Source organism: Micromesistius poutassou, assembly GCF_964030765.1.
Source record: "Micromesistius poutassou genome assembly, chromosome: 7".
In the NCBI taxonomy this organism is placed as follows: domain Eukaryota; kingdom Metazoa; phylum Chordata; class Actinopteri; order Gadiformes; family Gadidae; genus Micromesistius; species Micromesistius poutassou.
In genome coordinates, this window is record NC_140277.1 from 10325725 (window position 1) to 10341943 (window position 16219).

At 44.6% G+C, this 16219-nt stretch overlaps 1 protein-coding gene across 1 annotated transcript; it reads left to right on the plus strand.

Annotated features, from left to right (window-relative positions):
* Positions 1 to 306: 306 nt before the first annotated feature.
* On the plus strand, positions 307 to 14518 carry pitx3 (paired-like homeodomain 3; the record flags this gene model as incomplete). The annotated part of the gene is made up of 4 exons (XM_084470519.1): positions 307 to 452; positions 7268 to 7394; positions 10840 to 11045; positions 13949 to 14518. Exons 2-4 carry the CDS (start codon positions 7286 to 7288, stop codon positions 14516 to 14518), a joined length of 885 nt encoding a protein of 294 aa, XP_084326645.1. The 5' UTR covers positions 307 to 452; positions 7268 to 7285.
* Positions 14519 to 16219: the final 1701 nt, after the last annotated feature.

The window sequence follows — 16219 nt, forward strand, 5'->3', positions numbered from 1 at the left end:
ATAGAGAGAGAGATTGCGCGTCTGTGCGTCCGCGTGCGGGGAAATCGGTGGCAAACTGCTGCACGGACCAGCAGGAGGAGGACTTTCTTTTATCCGTGCGTGCTTTTTTATACGTGCCGTGCGTGTGTTTGTGTGCGCTCGTAACACGGGCCGAAAGGGGCGGTAAGGGGCAAGTAAAAGCTGTAAAGTGGGCAGTCCTTCCTACAGCGGACCTGTCGCGCACAATATTAAGCATGAAGTCAGTCCCTCTATGTGCGGGGATCAAACCTGTCCTCCACTACTGCTGCTTTCATCCATGATCGCGCGCCGAGGAGCAAACTGACCGCTTTTTTCACTCCACACACGCGGGGAACTTTGTGGATGTCACCAGAAAACAACAGTCCTAGGACAATCATTACGCAACAACTACCTTGCTTTTTTCCACGGATTAATTTCTCAACACCAGGATTGATGTAAGTCCTGTCCGCGAAATGTCAGATACTTGTTGTAGTCAGTTTTTTTTTATCTTCGATCCGTTGTGTTTATTTGTGACTCTATGCCTATTAGTCTATTGGTATACTAGCCTACTTAGATGACGGTGTGGGCTAGATCTCTAGATCTGATGCTCCACACACAACAACATGACAGAGTTAAAACCAGCATCACCCGCACGAATGGAAACGTGGACATCCTTCCCGATCAATACCCGGTATCTATCACTGTTTCCACTGGTCTGCCTTTAGCTCGGAGGAAGTTTAACTTACTTAGTCCTTACTCTTGATCTTCCTATTTTCGATTTATAGCCTAGGCCTACTGCACATATCCCTTCGCGAATTTGGGGGATTGCGACAGGCCTAACTAGATTATGACTGTAATCCTGTATTCATATCCTCCTGTTATGTTGGATTACGAGACGGGAATGGATAGAAAATGTTACGTTATTTTATTTTATTTAGTTATATTTTTGAACACATTGGTATTTTAAAACAACGAAAAACGAGTTGCGCCCTCCCTTGCCCTAAGCCCGGCCCAAATGTTAAACAATACAGACGTGTCTCTGGTTCGGTGGAAATGTTAGGAAGGGTTTTATGTAAGATCATGTCACAACAAAAACTACAGCCCAAAAAAGTAGTTTGCTCCTCAAAGGAAATTCATTCCATTGGAATAGCCGATCACTCAGGGATGTAGGCCTATTTCATTTCACTTTTCATGTCATGTTCCACACACACACACACACACACACACACACACACACACACACACACACACACACACACACACACACACACACACACACACACACACACACACACACACACACACACATCCCACTGGAGTGCCGCTGCGAAAACATCTCAGAGGTCAAAAATATTTGGAGATCCTTTTGACATTGATAGGTGGCAGGTGTTCCCCGCCACAGAGACCTCCAATAGAAAAAACAGTACCCCCCCCCCCCACACACACACACACACACACACACACACACACACACACACACACACACACACACACACACGCACACACCTCCTCGGTACAAAGACAGGCCTTCTATTTACAACACGGCCGGTCGGAAGGACACATAAATTCTGGTGTCATTTGCACATAATGCAATACAATATATAGGCTTATTGGTACGCTGCTATTTATTTAGTTAGGCCTGGTTATTGATTTATTTTAAGTGATAAGCCTGAACAACACAATGTCAAATTACCGTTAAGTGGTAGTCCAGAATTAATCATGACAGGAGGCCAAAGGAGGACAATAACGTTCAATTAAAATGCCAAATTGTGCTCCAAAAATGCAATTAACCCTGGAAAAAATAATGAAAGAAAAAAATAAAATAAAATACATAGAAATATAGGCCTAGTAGGCTATATATTTATAGGCTAGGCCTTTTAGCCATAACACATGTAGGCTTGGCCTATATTTTCATATATAGGCCTATTCTATATTTTTTATAAAAATGTAACTGTAAAGCATATAGGCAACGTAAATATAATCTGCCAATTTACAAACATTCAAGAATTCTCCTTCCAAATATTGGTAGATTAAACTGATTAATTCCATAATATCCATCGATGCTAAAATAACCAAATAATATCAGAATTATGAAAGGTACGTGTCATCGAGTTTTCCACTGAGTCTCACATCGTCGTAATCGTAATAAAATAAAATGTAATGTAAACTATTTCAACAATAACCCTTGCTTCACATGAAGGCCTATTCTGCAACGTTTAAAATGTAGTGTTTTATGTTGTTATTTTTTTCTAATAAAATAGGAAGAACATCCATATTATTCGTCTAGCATTCAAGCACTGAAATGTTTTTTTTGATTTGGTTATATCAAATATGTCAAAAGTAGTGCCACCAAAACAAATGCAAAGGCCAACGGCCTACAGGCTCGCCTACTTACCGGTTTGCGCATGTGCGTGTAGGATATTGTTTATCCCCATCTAATTAAAAGCTGACATTTGAAGAACATAGGCTAATTGCGCATTTCTGCATGCATCGCATCCATGATATGCACAAATATGCTATTCAAAATGTGTTCAGATTGTTAATAAACAAAATATCCAAATAATTACATTATTTAGTGTTAACCAGTTACAGCATATCACAGTCCATACCGAGAGATCGAAACCAGACAGCCGTTATAGGGCCCAAAAGTCCTCGTCCCTAAAAGATAGATCTTTCAACTTGATATTGTTGTGGGGGCTCACACACACTCCCGTCTGTGTGTGTGTGTGTGTGTGTGTGTGTGTGTGTGTGTGTGTGTGTGTGTGTGTGTGTGTGTGTGTGTGTGTGTGTGTGTGTGTGTGTGTGTGTGTGTGTGTGTGTGTGTGTGTGTGTTATGGATGTGTGCGTGTGTGTGTGTTATGGATGTGTGTGCGCGTGTGCATGTGTGTTATTTATTTTTTCCTGCCGTTGTGGAAAAAGCTCGACCCGACTCACTCCTTCAATCATATGCAAATGGCTGTTATAGGAGGGGAGAAATTAACATCTACAAACACCGGAGTGAAATTCCATCTGCCGCCATCTCGAGCAGCCGCCTAATAAGTTCTCAGACAGCAAAGTGACACACATCTTAATCAACTCTTAATCCTGGGAATTAATTCTCCACGCGTTTATGAATAATTCCGGGGCTAATGCTCACGAGTCCGTGGAAATGCAAGCAGACTTCCTGCATGCGCCACCAACAGATGGACGGGCCAATCTTCCTCAGGAAAAAATGAACGGATCTGCCGCTCCGCCGCCCCACCACCCCCTCCCCCGCTTCCATTATTTTATTATTATTATTTTTATGAGACATCTTTTTTAATGAGATCAATGTAATCGAGCCACTGCGCATGCAAAGCGGCCCATCTTATGCAAACAGGCGCCTCTCATATTGTGCGTCGGTCTCCGATCATTTGCCTTTATTGTTGAACATGCTGGCCTATATGAATTCAGGGGCGCCACGTTCATTTGCCGAATCACTACACGAGGCCGATTCCGCCGCAGGAAGCGCTTTCCGAAAGACAGATGTCGTGTAGGGAGTGATGTAAAACCACAGGCCAGGCATATATTGCGCCATATTGCGGTCTTGTCAGGACACATGATCATACATCAAAGCAACAGTTCAAATATACCTGCGGAGATAAAAGGGTGGCATTACAGCTGGTATGATGCGAGTCTGACAGGAACCCGTTCTGTAACATTTTACAATGGCGGGTAAGAGCAGCACAACACATCCGAACAGCAGGTTATCAACCCAAAGGTCATCTCAAATGTCACATTCACATTATGAGACCGGAGAGGCCATCATCCTCCATCCCCCGAATAGCACGACAATGAACCACCCTCACATCGACATATCATACATAATCCCGAATCCAGTCTTTAAAGCATTCCAAATATTAATTTGATTAATCGTGCGCCTATATATCATCACTTAAAACCACCCATGCGCGCATATTTCCGTAGGCTACGTGGGGTTTTGTGAGTGATATTTAAAGGTTACCTCATCAGATTTTCAGACCTACACTTATATGACACTGATTACGAGCATGAGGGGTCGGGTGGCCCATAGATCACCGCGCGCTCCTTCATAAACCTGATTGACATACTAAAGTTCCGCAAGGTTTTCCGCGTGCGCTCGTTAGTCTCTCTGATAGCTTGTTGGCCATATTGAGCTCCTAGGGGTTGGGGGGGGGAGGGTGGGGTGAGGGATGGCTGTACTCGATTTGGAAATATAATCATGTCGCGCCTATGAAGAGGGCCACTGACACCTTGTACCACCCCCACACACACACACAGGCACGCACTCGCACTCGCGCGAGCGCGCGCACGCACACACGCGCGCGCACACACACACACACACACACACACACACACACACACACACACCACACACACACACACACACACACACACACACACACACACACACACGTGTGCTCACACTCTCTTCATCCCTGCCAATCCCTACCTCGCCCCCGATCCTCTCAGCACCGCATGCACACAGCGGCATCAATCACTGTCCTGATCGGCACCAGCAGTCACTCATGATACACATCTCTGGTGAGTCGTAAAGACGCGGCTTAGATAGTCGTAAAGAAAAGACCGCTTTACCGCGGGGCCAGGAGCTGCCGCTGCTGCAGGTCGATCTGACGGCACTGCGGAGGAGGCGCTCGGATTAAGTGTGTTTGCAAAGTACCAACAGCCAAGGCGGTGTATCTTTGTCTGTCTTTAGATTCCAAGAGGGCCGAAAGTACACAGAAAATGTAAACTACTTATATATTACATCATCGGCTGTTGGTTTTGCCTCAGCCCTCACGCTGCTGATTGGCCGCGATACTTTACAGCAATGGGGATTTTTTTTTTTTTTGACTAAGGAAAACTGAGCTTTTTGACCCGCAAGTCAACTTTAACCCACAAACCCATATAGGGGGGGGGGGGGGGGGGGAGGGTGGTCATTAATACAAAACCACAACATAGAGCGGGATGGGCCCCCTCAACACCGACTTGACCTTATCCTTAATCTCAGACTGCCTTTCCCATCGACACGTAGCCCCGAGCAGATAAAGGAAAGGAGAAAATAACAATTTTCCTGTCAGTTTAATCTTTTTTTAAAACACTCCGGATTTTTTTTTCTCAGGGAGCTCAAACAGAAAGCAGATGGATTTTCCCTTTTAAGATTTCAACGGTTGTCTTTTTTTTGACTCGGTGAATATATTGATCGAAGAACCAAAGCAACAAACTAAACATAGTTTAACTTTATTTAATAAGAGTTATTATGTTGACTAAATTACAAGCTTGGTTGCATGAAGAAGAAAACTCGAAAAATAATCGGTTGTCAAACCAAAGTGGTTATAACTTTGCAACAGGCCTAGAAAAAATGATAAAAACACAACAGGTGTTTTAACACATTTCTCAGGGAAATAAATGCTATGTATTTGATTCAGCCACCATTAAATAGGAAACGAAGTACTGAATAATCGATTAGAAAATAAACAACAACAAGAGACCGTCTGTTGATTCACTATTTAGCCTAGTGACTTAGGCCTACTATTTACTTTCAACTATTTGGTTTACAATAACAATTAGATATTATTAATTTATAACCACTCGCTATAAATCTGAAATCTGAATAGGCCTACACCCTAAACTATTTAATCCGTCATCAATCCTTTCCGTGCTTTTAATTTGGATTACAAATCGTTGGCTACATGTTTTCAGACACAATTAATTATTGTTCGTTTTTTGTTTTGTTTGGTAATACCATTTAAGTGCTGTTATTTTAAAAAGAGTGGTACAATATGGAACACTGAACTTATTTCGCTTAAGTTATCATATAAAAATACTTCACAGTAGGCCTATACTGGGAAGTGCCCAGTAGACGCAAAGTAGGCTACTGCAAAGATAACTAAATTCGTTTCATCTGTGTGTTTTAATACATCGTATTGCATACAGTAAAAAGGATAGTCAAGGCTATTGTATATTAACACAGGCATACATCAACTCCAAACAGCTAAATATAATTATACTATTAATATAATGGACGCTGTGGTCTTTAGATTGCAGTCTGCCCGAGGTGCTGTCGTGGTGGGGAGAGCAGGGTGTGGTGTTACTGCTGCACACAAAGCTTGGCACGCAACCTGCCGTCTCACACACACACACACACACACACACACACACACACACACACACACACACACACACACACACACACACACACACACACACCATGGCTAGCACAGAGATTTACGCATGGGGAGTTAAGCTTTATACGTTTTATACTTCCTAATTAACTAACTTTGACAAGACAGCCACGATTACTAACAAATGGGACATCGTCGTACCGTGAGTAATGCACGTGTGCAGCTGGACAAGGCGAAATGAATGGTCGAGAGTTACCTGTACATGAATGATTGTCAACAGTATAAACATTTTTAAATCCTTCCTAAAACCTGTGTGTCTATTTGGACAGAAATACAGAACAGACGACACAACATACCACAGAAACATGTGAATACGTTCAGGCCCATCTATTTTGCTACTCTAGCCAACTTGATTTAAGCATTATATGTGGATTCAATTTGTATTCAATATAACGACATTGTAAGGCTTCATCTTACTTCTGCAATCTCCACTGTGATTGGCCAAAGCTTAATTGGATGTCGCGACCGACCTGACTCTCCAAGGCCCAAATGGATGTCGCGAACGACTTGAGGAGCCACGTGATTGGCCCATGCCTAAGTGGATTTTCTAAATTAAGCCAAGCCATCATAAATCTCTTGCTCCGAATGAGTGATTGTGCCTCACATCTCCTATGTGTTAACGACGCTCGTATAAATAAAACCGCCATTTATTCTCGGCTCGATTCCGTCTCGGTCTTGTCTGGTTGCTATTTTGGCTGAGGACGAGTTACAGGAATACATGTGTTGCTCTGAAACGATGCGCGGGAGACGGATTTATAGCCGAATTTATATAGTCAGATCCTCGTCCATAACACACAGACCTATATTTTGCTTTTTCGTGTCAACAAAAATATTGTTATTTTTAAAAACGGTATTCGTGGGACATTCCTTATTTCCTTTAGTAGCTAAATCCCGGTGTTTAGGCCTACCCGGTGTTTTATTGATAATTATATTATAGGTGATTAATTCCGTTCACTTCTTGTAAGCCTATGATAATATATATTTTGGAATAAATTGATTGAAAAAGATTGACGATTGAAATAGTTGAGTCAAAGTGGTGTGTAGGCCTTACTGTTGGCTAAACGACACCGCACCTTGCTGTTTCCCAGAGCCTGGCAGGCGGGGTGATGGATTTTAACCTTCTGGCGGACAGCGAGGCCCGCAGCCCGGCGCTCTCCCTCTCCGACTCCGGGACGCCGCAGCACGATCAGGGATGCAAAGGCCAGGACCACAGCGGTGAGTGCTGTTGAATGTTTCTCCTGTTTCTGAAACAGGGTATAATGATAAAGTAAGAAGGTGGCGATCGCCTGGATGCAGCAACACTGATAAATGTTAAGGTCCTATCGCTCAAAAAAATGTAAAGATTATATATTTTTTGCATTGGCTGTCGATAATAATTATATACTAAGAATAATCCTAACCATTTTCATTATACTCATAATAATTATAATTGTTATGATTATAAATATGATTATGCTTGTCATTATGAATATTATTTTAACCTATTGATACCTTATTTAGGTTATCGTTAGGTATTTTTTCCTACTTATACACGTTATTAAAAATATACTTGGTGACTATGGACAGTTTTAAACATAGAAGCACCCCAGGCCATGTGATCCGTCCTATTAAATACACAAACCAGGAGGTCGGCCTGCTATGTTTGTTTTGGATGAAGGGGGCATATACCAAATCGAGACACGGTGGTTTTGTCATCCAGAGGAGGTGAACAGAGAGAGGTTAGGCCTATTATAAATTATGACATCCTGCTCAATCGCAAAAGCAGGGCGAAATCAACCAGCGTTCATCTGCATATGCTTTGAATCCCCGCCCGATAATAAAAAAGCAAACCAAGTAGCTGCATAATGTGACGCGTAAAAGACACGAGCACGAAGCGCCGTGGCTGGCGTAAATCGACCTTCTGCATTAGTAGGCTATGATAATAATTACTCGAATGAATAGAACAAAAGTAGACTACTAGACTCATTCAGAAGGAGGATAAAAAAAACAAGCTTTCTATTGTCTACCCGGTTTAACTTGAAAGCGTCATAGACGCTGTGCTTCAGGAGGGTTTTTAATGCGGAGCCAATGCAGATTGTGATGTAAAAGCCTGCAACCGCGCTGCACCACGCAGGCTCGCCCGCCGATGAAGCCAGTGGTTAAAGTCTTCAGATGCTTGTGTGGCAGACATGATGATTTAAAGAGATGTCTGCGCTCTGCGGCTAATTCACTGCCATGAAGTCCTTTACCTGATCAGCTGATGTTATCCAACAGGGAGCCATTCTAGGCACACTGCGGTGTACATTTCTATGATAAACTATCTTAAAAAATATGTATTTTAGAGACAAAATACTGACTAATAAGACTTTTATTTTGTATATCCCACAAATAAATAGGATGGAGAAACAGACAAACAGACAGACAGGGACAGACAGATGGGCAGATAGACAGTCAGTCGGAAGGACACACACACACATGCACAGACAGACAGTGTGTGTGTCACTCCGTGCTGAAGCGGTCCTCTCATTGTCTGGTCCAGCTTACACAGAGAGGTTGACCTCGGCGGAGGTCCCTCCGTGTAGCCAGACCCCCAGAGTCAGATTGCTCCCTATTGTTCCACTGCCCTCTCCTCCCCTGCATTGTGTCCCCGACTTTGGGCCCAATAAGTGGACTAAGAGTACTAACGCGGTGTCGGTTTACCAGCAGCCGCAGATAACAAGATAACGGAGGAGGAGGAGGAGGAGGAGGAGGAGGTTAGGTCCCTCTTATTGGTTTTCTGGTCGGGGCGGGTTGCTTCCTCGGCTCGTCTCCGCGGCTGTCTCCCGGTGGCTCTGAGAGGGGGCTAAGCCGTCACCAAACACAGACCAACCTGCCGGCCCACAATGAGCCCTGATCTCCGGGATTAGAACAGCAGGCTCATTTAGCTGCTCTCTGTGAGGTCCTCAGCACAGTGCGGAAGAGAGGGCTGTTGGGGGGGTGTGAACAGACACACAACTGTGTGGTCCTGTGTGTGTGTGTGTGTGTGTGTGTGTGTGTGTGTGTGTGTGTGTGTGTGTGTATGTGTGTGTGCGTGCATGCGTGCATGCGTGTGCGTGCGTGTGTAGGTGGTGGGTGTCTATGTTTATGCATAAGTTTGCATGTGTGTATGTGTGTGTGTGAAGTTGTCTGGAGTTCGTGTGTGTGTGTGTGTGTGTGTGTGTGTGTGTGTGTGTGTGTGTGTGTGTGTGTGTGTGTGTTTGTGGTGGGGTTCTATGTGTGTATGCATGGCTGTTTGCATGTTCGTGTGTGGGTGAGTATGTGCGTAGAAGTCTATACATGTGTGTGGTTATATGAATGTAAATGTACAGGTGGTGGAGGTCTATGTATGTGTGTGTAGTTGTCTGGAGTTTGTGTGTGTGTGTGTGTGTGTGTGTGTGTGTGTGTGTGTGTGTGTGTCCTTCATCCGTCCTCAGCCTCAGCTGCCATCTTCCCTAACCTTGTAAAAAGACGATTCATCCTGGACACGACTAATCCGGGTTAATTGCTATGTGTGTGTGTTAGAGTCAGACTACAGAATAATCCCTTGCACGGCTGTCTACCAGTCACAACAGACATGGATACAATTTACAATAATCAGGGATGTTCCTCACACCCATGTCCCGAGGGCACAGAAAACACATTCTGCATTTCAGGTATGCATCACCAAATACATCAAGTTCAACCAATTAAGATATTAGGGATTCGTACTCGCCCCCTCCACCCCTTACTGTGTTTTACATCTCAGGGGAATTTCCCTCCAGCTCCGCTTCGTTTCAATTCCTAAATCAAACGTTCAAGTTAGTGTTAGTGTTAGTGTATTGTGCTGAGGGTGTAGTATGGGAGGAATTTGACATTTATCCAACACGCAAATCCAAATTTGGACTCAACGGTGAGCTTTGTGCAGGGCGTGCCAAAGAAGTTTGATTTGTGACACGTGCATGTGTTGTCACATACATTCCGGGGAGAAAGTATGTGTAATGTATGTCATCGACCTTAAAGGGTGAAAGTGTGTGATGTTGTTTGGTACTACACATATTGGGATGATAGAGGCAGTTCTTGTTTTGTACTTTATACAACCAGGGAAAGGGTATGTCCAATTAGAAATCATTGCATGTGAATGAAAGCCTTTAAACAAGGTGTGTTTGAAGCAAACAATCCTTTTCTTGCCTCCATATCATGCTAATATAATATACTTCACTGTACTACATGGTACTATATACCAGTTTAATCATTATCAGAATATTATAATATTATTAGAATATTATAATAGTTGATATCAATAGTTGATTGATATTTTCAGAGAAAGTATCAAGAATCCCTGTCCCTGCCTTAATAATATACACATCTTGATTGTTATTAACTATTAAATAATTTTCTGTGTGTGTGTACGTTTGGGTGTGGGGGGAGTAATTTTGAGTGTATTTATTTCATATGAAGAATATTCAATTATATTAAAAATTTTCAATGACCAAAAATGTACTTCAAGAAACTTTGGATAAGAGAGTCCACCAAAGGACAAAATCGTATTTAACAACACGTATCAGAATTCACCTTTAGCCACTTTCTATAAAATCATCTGCTAAACACATTGGAAAGGCACATGTTGTAAAACATGAGACCCGGGCACTAAACGCCCCCCCCTCCCCGCCCTTCCTCTCTCCAGACACAGAGAAGACCCACCAGAACCAGCTGGATGAGTCCAGTGCAGAGGACGGCTCCCTGAAGAAGAAGCAACGGCGGCAGCGGACCCACTTCACCAGCCAGCAGCTGCAGGAGCTGGAGGCCACCTTCCAGAGGAACCGCTACCCAGACATGAGCACCCGTGAGGAGATCGCCGTCTGGACCAACCTCACAGAGGCCCGCGTCAGGGTGGGTGACCGACCCCGCCCCTCTGTCCTCTCCATCCACCTGTCTCGTAGTGGTCAGGCCCCTCCCCCCACCCTGTTATCTCATGATTGGTTGCCCTCCCCGCTGTTGTCTGTCTCGTAATTGGTCCCTACACAATTGGTAATTAATCTCCGAACATTGCCTTGTGATCGAGTAGAGTGCTTTGTGAGCAATGCAACGACTTTGCAGAGGTGGCCCCCTGACTTGACGCTGAGTGAAAACCTGAATTGGTTTTGATCAGGAGGTCAAGAAAAGTCTGGGTAAAAGTTTGGTCAGATATTCAAAACAAAGTAGTTATTTAGAGACAACATGATGGTGAGTGCTTACCCTGCGACATTCAAAAATGCTGAATCATCAATGAGGAAATTCCAGTCAATAGTCAATAGTTGAAGCCCTGATGACACTACAGCCAGGTAGAATGGTATAGTTTACAATAATATCCCTCTTGTGGTTTGAGGCTGGGTATCGATGTATTTAAGATTTAATTTCTGTTTATTCATATTTATTTATTAATATTGTTTATCTACAGAATATTGTTGGATCAATTAGATGATACCTTTACATGGTCTGATCCGGTTGTTTTTTATAGTTAACTGATCACATGTTGTGATCATCTAAATTATTTGGCCATTGAATGGGCTCATTTGACCATCTCATTATTCTCCAAACTACTATTCTTTCTCAGCCCTTGAGATAAGTTTGGTTTCTCTTCTAAAAGACAAAAAGCAGCGCAGTTTCAAAGTGAAAGTAAAAAAATGGCAAGCAAATCCTTACAAACGTGAACAAACTGTGGTCAGACCATTTGTAAACCGGGGGTAGTTCAGAAGCCTCTGCTGACCAGAGGCGGACAGGTTCCAGTCCAGTGGCCTAAATGTCAGAGGTACATGGGCCACGACCTGCTGTCGTGCTGTCACTCGCTCTCAGCTCACACGTCCACACTGATTTTGTCACTGTGGCTAAATAGAGTGGGAGCGGCCGCATTCTAGCAGATGACAATATGGTGGGCCACCTTGACAAGCAATGAATCACATTAATGTTGGCCAGGCGAAAGGTCACATAGCTGCCATGGCTGGTTGTTATTTTGAAGGGACAACAGACCACACACACCACTCACACAATGTCGACCTATCCATGGCCCACTGGCATTTTCAATCTGATCAAGCCCCTCTCTGTAAGACCCCAATGGCCTTCTCTGACCAAGCCCCTCTCTGTAAGACCCCAATGTTCTCTGACCAAGACCCTCTCTGTAAGACCCCAATGTTCTCTGACCAAGACCCTCTCTGTAAGACCCCAATGGCCAAGCCCCTCTCTGTAAGACCCCTATGGCCTTCTCTGACCAAGACCCTCTCTGTAAGACCCATATGGCCTTCTCTGACCAAGTTCCTCTCTGTAAGACCCCTATGGCCTTCTCTTCTTATCCTCTCTGGAAAACCCAGTTCTCGGACCAAAGGCATGTAAACTGATGTGATTGCGGATGCATTTACACTCTGCATGAGGACTTCTTTAAAGGCCCACTACAGACAATGTTGACAGAGATTCTCATAATGAGGAGATCAAAATAATCAATAGGTTTGCTTTTGAGTATGTAGATTAAGGTGAGGATGTTGCATGGGTGCAGGGAAGGGTCAGGGAAACAAGCACAATAATGCGTTTTCAAACTGGTTTTCCTTGTTTTTAATCCAAACAAACATATCCCAGACTGAGCGACTTTTCCTGACGCCTCTTTCCATTCATCTTTAATCCCCAGCCACTTTGTTTCCCCTAAATGAAAGGGACTATGCATGACCGTAGTACTATTATAAGTAATTGATAGTTCCAAGAAAAGATACTGAACAATAGCTCAGGGCAAGTTCACATGCACGTAAACACCAGAACACTCGACCAAACCATGGCAGGGAAGTCAGTTGAGTTCAGAGAGCCGTGGCGTAACCTTGGCCCTCTGACTTCTCTGCTTTGATGTGTTTCACCCTCCGTGCTTTCAGCATGAGAGACCCAATCTGGGGGAACAGTAACCCTCGATAGTGGGGTAACTGTTAGTTCTCTCTCTCTCTCTCTCTCTCTCTCTCTCTCTCTCTCTCTCTCTCTCTCTCTCCTGGAAAAAGCAGTGTGTAACCGACACCCTCATCTGGCATTAGTGTTCAATAGCATTTTGTTACAACCATAACAAACGCAGCCGGTGCTGTCTGGCCTGTTCGCTGTAATGTAAAGACGATAGTCCTCACTGGACAGGTCTTTATTTAAACCCTGAATACATATTTGCACTGCTACTTTTGGGGTTATTATGCCGTAGGTCAAGGGAAAAGTTTGGAGGATTCTGTATGATTGTGATTCTGTACGATTGTGAAGATTTTCAAAACTCTTAATTTAGATTTGCACTTCATCTTTAATCTGTCTCATAGCTTCTGAATATAGAACATACAAGTGACAAAATGTGAAAATTGCCGTTCTCTGACATTTCTTTCATTGGGATTCAACTACTCAAATAATGAGGTTTAATTACACTTGCTGAATATGACTGTTTGATAATACTCAAAGTTAGTTTCTGGGATCATTGCGTCTTTTAAAAAGTCTGCATACATTCTCAAGTATATTCAAAACAATTTCGGCAGTCAGCTGTCACCGGATATTCTGATAAATTAAAAAGTAATTTCAAAAAGTTTAATTAACATGAAACTCATCTTGTTCGATTTCTGTTTGTTCAGAAACACCCTTGATTAGAGATTCTCCAAACCATTTCCAAAAATTTCAAACCTTTCAAAATACCTCACGTACAAATCACATTTCACTAGTGAAAACCTCCATACCGACTGCGCCCCATGACCCATGCACTTCCTCCATCGGACCTCAGCATGCAATGAACTCTCCTCCCCCTTCCTGTTCCCCAGGTGTGGTTCAAGAACCGGCGTGCCAAGTGGAGGAAGCGAGAGAGGAACCAGCAGGCGGAGCTGTGCAAGAACGGCTTTGGCGCCCAGTTCAACGGGCTGATGCAGCCCTACGACGACATGTACACAGGCTACTCTTACAACAACTGGGCCACCAAGAGCCTGGCGGCCAGCAGCCCCCTCTCGGCCAAGAGCTTCCCCTTCTTCAACTCCATGAACGTCAGCCCGCTGAGCTCACAGCCCATGTTCTCCCCGCCCAGCTCCCTGCCCTCCATGAACATGCCCCCCAGCATGGTGCCGTCGTCCGTGGCCGGCGTTCCCTCTGGGGGCCTCAACAACCTCGGCAACCTCAACAACCTCAACGGGCCGTCCGGGCTCAACTCGGCGGTGTCGGCTGCCACCTGCCCCTACGCCAGCTCAGCCAGCCCCTACATGTACAGAGACACCTGCAACTCCAGCCTGGCCAGCCTGCGGCTAAAGGCCAAGCAGCACGCCACCTTCGCCTACCCCACCGTGCAGAACCCAGTGTCCAACCTGAGCCCATGTCAGTACGCCGTGGACCGGCCCGTATGAAGCACGGGGCCGGAGCCACTGGTCCACCACCACCACCACCGCCACCGCTACAACCCCCGCCCTTACCCTCTTCACCTCACCACCCTTCACCACCACCCCCCTCCCCCCTGACTAACATCCCATCCACCCACCCACCTGGATGTCTCAATGTCGTTGTCCCCCCCCCCCCCCCCCCCCCCCAGGAGTCTCCCAGCTTTACAGAGGAAAAAACAACAACACTATTCTTACCCATGATGGCTCACTCTGAGTGGGACGAGGGATCACTGATGAATGGATTGTGCATGACATGAATAATCTCCAGAACCCAAACTTCCCCCCCCTCCCTGCCCCCGCCCCCCCCCCCCTCCTGGACGGACCACTGATAATTATTCTCAGACGTGCTCCGAAGACATTGTGGCTCGGTTCCACAGACTGTTTTCATGGATCTCTGAAGTCAAACGCTGCCATCGTCTCCTGTTCCTCAGCTGCATGATACCAGTAAATATTGAAGGCAAGGTTTGGTAAAAAAAATTATATGAAAAACACAAAAACATGTTGGAGGTTTGGAGGCTGACTGACGGTCATGTGATCTCTGCCGCTGCGTTTCCAGGACCAGGGGTTTGGACGTTGGCGCAACAGGAAGATGTATATAATGGACTTTTTTTTGTTTTGTATGTGACTAAAAAACTAAACAAACTATGAATCTATGAGAAAGCGTAGTACTTTGAAGGCGAGGGACGCATGTGGCGGCAGCATCCCTTGGATTGATGCACCGTGCGCACCACACATAGGAACTTCAAATCTTTGTTGTGAATTCCACTCACCTCCGAAGGTCATAAGTTAAAGGTCAACCAATGAGGCCAAGTGGAGGCCACCCAACATAGTCTTGGAAAGTAAAAATATCCTTGAGAGACACACACGCACGCACACACACATACATACATACACACACACACACACACACACACACACACTCACATTCAAACACACACACAGAAACCCACCCAGCCACACACATATATTCACACACACACACACACACACACACACACACACACACACACACACACAGATACAAGCAAGCACACACAAAGAGAACATTAGCTACCTTTCTAAAGTTCACTCTAAAGAAGCCATTGAGTTTATAGATTTGTGTGGTGTTATACAAAGGGAGTCTGTGAAATGACTGTAAAAAATGTATGTAAGAGTGCAGTTGTTATAACAAAAAATAAGCTTTTCTTTCTGGTGTAGCCTGCTTTGTCCCATTAAAGAACAATAAAATGATCTGTTTTTATGAATTATGAAATATACTTTGATGTGGAGCAGTGCAGAACGACCCCTTCCACTCTACCTCCCCTCTATCTATATCTAAAAACCATCTCTAACCCATGGTGGTCGCTACGACCGCAGGTCAAAACACACTGTGTTCCTGCAAGATGACCGGTGCCATGGAAACCCTGTTTCACCGCCATGGCAACGATTACGCAAAATGAGCAGTAGAGAGAAGGAGGAGTAATGGATGGAGACAGAGATTGAGATGTTCTCGGCCCGGGTTGCGTTACAGATATGTTTGACCTACACTCTATGAACGATGACCGCGGCAGGGGGGGGGGGCAATATCTAGTAACGCCGCAGGAACTCGGAGAGCTGGTCATGCAGCCGTTGCCAGGTTTTTATTTAGGAAGTGGAGGGAAAACCAGACAGCTTTGTGTTGACACAAAT